This window comes from Phyllostomus hastatus, unplaced genomic scaffold (assembly GCF_019186645.2).
Source record: "Phyllostomus hastatus isolate PE091 unplaced genomic scaffold, TTU_PhHast_1.1 phas_contig_29, whole genome shotgun sequence".
NCBI lineage: Eukaryota > Metazoa > Chordata > Mammalia > Chiroptera > Phyllostomidae > Phyllostomus > Phyllostomus hastatus.
In genome coordinates, this window is record NW_025333835.1 from 6,457,971 (window position 1) to 6,465,269 (window position 7,299).

Below are 7,299 nucleotides of genomic sequence, written 5' to 3' on the forward strand. Positions count from 1 at the left end.
AATGACACTGACATTATTTTACTTTTGAAAAACAAAAGCAAGCAAACACCTTCAGAGACTGGATGTTTTTAGACTGTAATGTGGGATTATTTATTCTTCCGCTCTGCATTTGATGGGATTGCTCAAGAATAAAGCTTTAGATATTAGAATAGGAGGTCTACTCCCCTGGCACCTGGTTATCATGGTGTTGGAACTGTCTGATAATCTGGCCACATCCAATGTTTTCTTTCAGAATGTGAATTCTGGGCAGTCTGAGCTTGTCAGACACAGGCTCAGCTCAGTTGCCTGTAGAAACAGCAGAACTTTGCACAGGCCATGGGTGGAGAAGCACTTGTGTGTGCCTACCCTGCTGTTCAGCTTGGAGCCACCACTGGTTTCAATTATGACTTCAACAGGCAGCTTTGAGCACTTCTTTATTCATTACAGTGCCTCACACTCTATAATTAGTAATAAAGGAACATAGGCACTTTGTAAGTATAAATGGCTAAACAATAATCAGGCAGTAAAGGCAATGCATTGGGACTTTTCCACCTAAACACTTTGTTTCTTTCAAGTAAAAAAACAAAAAAAAAACAAATAACTTTTGTTGCTTCATTTTCCTGTTTTGCTTTTTTATTGTTAACACTATTATGATGTTCCCTTTCTCCCCTCATTTTATTTTCTTGCCTTGAATAATAAGTTTGACTTTCATCCTGGCCACTTATTAGTAGTGTGAATTTGGGTATTTTATCTAGCCTCACTGTGCCCCATTTTTTTCTTTAAATCTGTGAAATGGAGATAATGATAGTTCCCATCTCAAGGAGATAGATTGAGGACTAAATGAGACAATTCATGCAGAGTGCTTTGTAAGGAGCTTTGCTCATGTAAAATCTTGTTCAGTAAATGTTAGCTCTCATTATCATTTTAATTTTAAATGAATGCATAGAGTATAAGGTCTAGGTCTTAAAAACCTTCCATTATGTACATTTTCAAACACAAACACACAAATAGATTGGTATAATTACCCCCCACACATACCCATACTAGCATTGACAGTAATAAATATTTATCAATCTTATTTTATATAGCAAATTTTGAAAGCAAATTACAAGCATCATGCCATTTCACCCATAAATTTGAGTGTCTTTTTTGATACTAACATTTCTAAGATGCTAAGAACTCCTCGGGACTGTGTCCTCTTAAACTTGAACCCCAGCTCCTAGGAATTACTATGGTTAGTAAAATCTCACTCAATGTTTGTTTAATTAGTGAAGAACAGCTCTAACAGCTTTCCTTGACTTTGTGGTATATGCTCCATAAATATCTGTTGAGTGAATAAGGAAGGGCAACAATTCACAGAGTTCCTAACGTTTGTGGAGATGCACATGTTTTTCAAAATCAACACATATTTTAATACTTTGATGAGGATTTCTGATACTTAATCCCACAAGTTTAATATTTCTGTGAACATTAATAGTGGTCAAATAACTAGCCCTTCCAAGATTTAATTCTGGTATTCAAACTACTTGTGAATGTCTGACTGTAGTGCACAACTTCAAGAAAAGAAACTAGCAGATTCTTCAAACACATGACCAATCCTTTATTACTGTGCTTATAAGTGACATGGTTTACAGAAAACCAAATGCAATTAAATAACATTGAACTTCAAATCTACCACAGACTCAAGATATACAAGTTATACTTGGCAAGGCAAAACTTCTCAAACACTAGATTATTTCAGGTAAAAGATAAATTTCCATTAAGTAATTCCAACATGTTTTGTTTTTTGTCTTACAGACATTTCCTTTGGCAATAACTTCCACTTTAGCTTTTATTATATAAAAATATAACAAAATTTCATTATATACAAACATTACATTACACAATGTACAGGTTAAAAACACTAAGAAAATGGCAAGCTGCAAGTGAAATTAAAGTCAATAGCATGATAAGAAAAATTAAATACAGCACACATTTCATAAAAATTACATTAACTACATTTTTGTTTGCAAATACCAAACAGTACCAGTGTGATTGGAAATAGATTCCAACAACTTCATTTTAAGGCACATCTTGCATATTTATATATACAACACTGAAACCGGTCAATAACTTAGGGGCTTCTCAGAGCAACCTGTGTATGTGTGTAGACATGCAGCGCGGGGTTACACATTTTCATTGGCTTCCTTCTTTGGGGAGAGGTACCTGCCAGGAGGGGACTGATAGAGGGGTACCCCGATCTCCTGCAAGTCTGGGAGCCTCCCTGGACGAGGAGGGGAGAGCAGAGTGACTGTCCTGTCATAGTCTCTGTGCAGCACTTTCTCATAGACGCTCTGCAGCCCCACCGTCTTTGGCAGCTGGGCCTGGTAGTAATTGTCTCTACGCAGAGGATCTCGAGGCAGCGATGTGCTCTTACAGAAGGTTGACATCTGGGCTGGTGGGTGAGTGGAGGGATGTGTGTTGGGCGCTCCACACGACGGGCTCCAGCAGCGGTCAGAGTGGCCCAGAATCTTACACTCAGCCGTGCATGCCCACAGTCCTAACATAAAAGAAAAAGACAGACAGCACGATTATTACTGAGATTGGTATGCCTCCATTTTCAGAACATCAGGAAGGGCCATGGTGGCTGAAAAGGAAAACCTGTATAAAGATGAACGCCAGTGACTCAAAATTTGAAAGGAATATTGCTTCCTGTAAAGCCACCTAACTCCAAGTTGGCTCAGCTTCTTTTGCTGGAAGAAAAATAAAAGAAAGAAAGAAAAGAAAAGAAAGGAAGGAAGGAATGAATAAAGAAATAGAAAAAGATAAGCAGATAGCTAGCATCACCCCTGCCTCTCCTCTGCCTACCAGTCTGCGGCTGTGCTTAATTCAAGTGGTGGAGCTGCTTCGACCTTGTGTTTTAAAATTCAGTGGGTGAGGCCTGCTGGATCCCTAACTCAAGGACTGAAAAAAGTGGGGAAGAGGGAGTGGGATTGGGAAGAGAGTCTGAGAAGAGGGAAGAAGTGGCCAAAGGGGAGGGAGAGGAGGAACGTTGAACTTGGAAGGAAAGAAGAGCCCTCACCACTCTGCATGTGGTTGATGAGATCCTTTTTCAGAGCGTCCCCGCTGACGTCGGAGTCGCTGTCATTGAAATCACTGTCCCCTTTGCCACTATCTTTGCCGCTGAACTTCTCCGCTTCTCGGCCCGAGATGGTGTTGAAAGAGTGTCCTTTCCAGACCGCCACAGGGGGCGCCGGCTCCTTTCCGAAGCCCGGAGAGGCACCGTAGGGCTGCAGCAGGGAATGGGGGGAATCGGGGCGGGGTGTGAGTGTTGGACAAGAAACAAAACAAAACAAAACAAAACAAGTGCGACAGGTTAGGTATCCATTGCGCACGCCCACCCAGACCCTTCCAGTCTCTTCCCCCAGCCTGTCCGCGGAGCACGGAGGGGGGCACCCAGCGGAAGGAAGGCCTCACCTCGGCGTGAGCGCCGCGGAGCCGCTGCTGCCCCTCGAAGTGACAGGAGCTTTCCCCTGTGGCGCTGCCGCCCTCGGAGCCCGGCACTTCGGCTGCCGCGACAGCGGGCGGGGGCGCGTCGGCCGCGGGGCTGCCAAAGGGCGCTTTGCCGCTGCCAGGGAAGGTGAGCACGTCGAACATGTTGGGTCTGGGCCCAGCTCCCCGGGCGGCCTCCTCCGGGGAGCCAGGAGCCGAGGCGCCGCCGCCCGCCGCCCCGGGCCGCTCTTCCCGGCGGGGCCCCCCTTTGCGCACCTCCTTCTTGCGGCGATTGCAGGTGGTGGCGATGGCGATGATGGCGGCCAGCAGCAGTGTGCAGCTCCCAGCCAGCACGATTATGACGATCAGCGGCGTATCCCACTGTAGCGCCGGCCCTGACGCCGCGAGCCGCGAGCCCGGCGGGCGAGAGCGCTCCGGACTCCCGGCACTGACGGGCACCACCGGCCCAAGCCCGTCTCCTGCTGCGACCACGAAGCTGACCGTGGCAGTGGTGGAGAGCGGGGGACGGCCGCCGTCGGACACGACCAGCAGCGCCCGAAACACTCGGCCGGGAGGCTCCTGCGAGAGATCGCCGGTGAGCACGATCTCCCCCGTGCGGCGGTCGATGGCGAAGGCTTCTCGAGGCTCCTGCTGTAGGAGGTCGAATGCCAGCTCTCCGTTAGCACCTTCGTCTGCGTCCTGGGCCTGCACGTGCGCCACGGCTGTGTCCCTTGCAGTTCTCCCGGGGACTGCCACTTCCAGGGAGCCGTTGGCTGGCGCCGGGTGCACCAGGACCGGCGCATGGTCGTTCTGGTCCAGTACCCGCACTTGCACCAGTGCGCTGCTGGAGAGCTGAGGGGAGCCGCCGTCGCTCGCCTGGATGCGCACATCGAGCTGGCGCAGAGTCTCATAGTCGAAGCTGCGTAGAGCGTAGATGGCTCCGGTAGCCGGGTCCACTGAGACATAGGTGGACACAGCGCCCCCAGAGCGGCCCACCTCGGCCTCCACCAGCCGGTAGGTGACCTGACCATTACGGCCCAGGTCCGGGTCCCGGGCGGCCACCGTGGCCAAGTAGGCGCCAGGCGGGTTGTTCTCGCGCACCGACACCTCGTAGACCCGCTGCGTGAAGAGAGGCGCGTTGTCGTTCTCATCACCCACGCGCACCGTGTAGGGCCTCACGGTGCGTAGTGGGGGCGAGCCGCGGTCCTCGGCTACCAGAGTTAGGTTGTACTCGGCGATGCGCTCGCGGTCCAAGGATGCGGCCGTCACCACCAGGTAGCTGCCCGCGTAGGCCGGCTGTAGCCGGAAGTGCTCGTGCCCATAGAGGGCGCAGCGCACTTGCCCGTTGGGGCCCGAGTCCCTGTCCGAGGTGCTGACCAGCGCCACCAGGCTCTCGCGCGCCGCCCCCTCTGGCACCAGCGAGATGGCACCCGCCTCTGGCGTCTCTGACCCGGTGGAGGAGGTCGTGTCCGACTCCCCGAAAGCAGCGGCGGCGGCGGCGGCGGCAGCGGCGAAGGGCGAGGCGGCGGGCGCGCCCGGGGCGGCTAGAGGTGTGATGGCGATGTCCGGTGCGTTGTCATTGACGTCTCGGATGCGCACGATGACCTTGCAGGTGGCGGCGCGAGGCCCGGGGCCACGGTCCTGCGCCCGCACGTCCAGCTCGTACGTGTCCTGGCGCTCGTAGTCCACGGGTCCGGCGAGGGTGAGTCGTCCCGAGCGGGGGTCCAGGCGGAAGAGTCGGCGTGCTTCCGGTGGGGTGCGGGGGCCGAAGGAGAACACCACGTCGCCGTTGGGACCCTCGTCGGGGTCGGCCGCGTCCAGGTCGAGTAGCAGCGAGCCAACGGGCGCGTCCTCTGCTAGCTCCACCTCTGCCACGGCGCCCTGCGGGAAGGCCGGGCTGTGGTCGTTGGCGTCCAGCACGCGCACGCTGAGGGCGGCAGTAGAAGAGCGTGGCGGGCGGCCTCCATCCTGGGCCACCAGCTCCAGGCTGTACGTGGCCTGGCTCTCGCGGTCCAGCTCCTGCAGTAGCACCAGGTCGGCACACTGGCCACCGTCCGCGCGAGTCTGCAGTTCCACCCGGAAGGGGCTGTGAGGCTCTGCCAGGCGAACGCTCTGCAGCCCGTTGGCGCCCACGTCCTCGTCTACCGGCACCTCCAGGGGGATTCGAGTGCCTACGGCCGCGCCCTCGGACACCTCCACGGGGATCTGGGCCCGGGGGAAGCGCGGCGCGTGGTCGTTGATGTCCCTCACCTCCACCTCCACGTGCACCAGCCGGAACTGCTCCTGTGAAAAGCTGACCACGTCGAAGGCCAGCACGCACTGTGGGGCTTGGCCGCAGAGCCGCTCGCGGTCCAGGCCCGCGTCCCCGACGGTCAGCTGCCCGTCGCCCTCTCGCACCCGTAGCAGCGAGCTGTTGAACTGCTTCATCAGGCGGAAGGTTGTGTCTCCGGACACTTTCATATGCAGGTCCTCAGCCAGGGTCCCGATGACCGTGCCGGGGGCGTCCTCCTCGAAGGTGCTGTATCGCACTGTCTTGCTCTGAGCCACTGAGAGCACCCAGCAGAGGCTGAAGAGCTGCAAGGGTAAAAGGCAGGGGCTACCCCCGCGCCTTACTGGACTCATGCTGCCAGCCCCAAGTGCTATTCCAAAAGGCTGAAAAAAAAGATTCCTTTCTGGTTTGCAGGTCCAGACTTGAGTCCCAGGGAGCCTCGGGAGCAAGCTCTTTGCGAGCTCTGTGCGGGAGAAGTCTGCTGGCAGGCTGCAGCTCCTCCGCTCCAGCAAGCTTTGAGGACCAGGGCGGACCCGCCCTCACCCAGCACCTTTCACTGTCTCTTCTCCGCTGGTGCTGCGCGGCAGCGCGCCGCCTCCGCTTTTAGAGCAGTCGATATGCAAATCACCCGAGCCTAGCAGCCAATGGAGACCTCCTCCACGCGCCGCTCCTACGCCAGCCTCAGACAATCCCTTTAATGTGGAAAGGCTTAGTGGGGAAAACAAGAAAGGAAAATTAGGGAATCTTTCCTTTGTTTCTTTCACTCCTTTGCTTTTCCTTTTCTGCGTGTAGAGAGAGGAGTTGGCACAGGTTTTGTTCATTGTGACTCTCGGTACCGGCTGCTTGACCTAAGAGCAAACACTCTGGGATTTCGCCCTGGTAGCTCGGGACCCCCCACCCAGTCCCTGCGTTGTGCACCTGGGAGGCTTCCAAGCGCTCGCAGCCCCCTCCAAAGACTTCCTCTGCCCGGTGAGGCTATGCTTGCTTTCTCTCCCAGGTTCCCACGGCGCCCTGAATAGCCTCTTGATTAAGGATCCTAAAGAAGGGAAAATTGATTTTATTCAAATTTGTGTATGCAATTGTGTTTTTCTCGTGTGAGCCCCGGTGATCAGAGTTGCTATTTCCCTTTCAGAGAAGAGCCTTGCGATGTGTTAGTATGCATGTCACTGTCCAAATGGCTTTCTTAAGCCTTGGGCGCTAGCAGGGAAGGAAAAAAGTTCCAAATAGGATTTAGCATAAGCTCGAGGAGATTTGGAAAGGTTTCAAAGATCAGACTGTATCAAAGGCGTATGAAGCCCTCGTTAGCAGTGGAAATAGAATGGCGTGGCAGGAGATCCCATTGGAGGCCCCAATGTCTGTATTATTTCACTGTGACAAGCTAAGGGAAGAGAAACGAACAGTTTCCACAGTGGAGTTGGACTAACTTGAATATAATGAGCCAACGCCACATGTATCCATTATGTTCCTCTATTCATTCCCAATGACTGCCATAGCTCTCTGGCTAAACGGTGATGGACACTGAATTCCACACAATGCCCAACTCGTATTATAGTGTATTTGGAGAACTTTCCCTCCTGATG

The 7,299-nt window shown here is 53.1% G+C and overlaps 1 protein-coding gene across 1 annotated transcript; it reads right to left on the reverse strand.

The window, feature by feature from the left end:
* Positions 1-1,555: 1,555 nt before the first annotated feature.
* PCDH8 (protocadherin 8) lies at positions 1,556-6,400 on the reverse strand. Its single transcript, XM_045839155.1, has 3 exons — positions 3,436-6,400; positions 3,041-3,248; positions 1,556-2,518 (listed from the first exon to the last, which is right to left on the reverse strand). Exons 1-3 carry the CDS (start codon positions 6,070-6,072, stop codon positions 2,145-2,147), a joined length of 3,219 nt encoding a protein of 1,072 aa, XP_045695111.1. The 5' UTR covers positions 6,073-6,400; the 3' UTR covers positions 1,556-2,144.
* Positions 6,401-7,299: the final 899 nt, after the last annotated feature.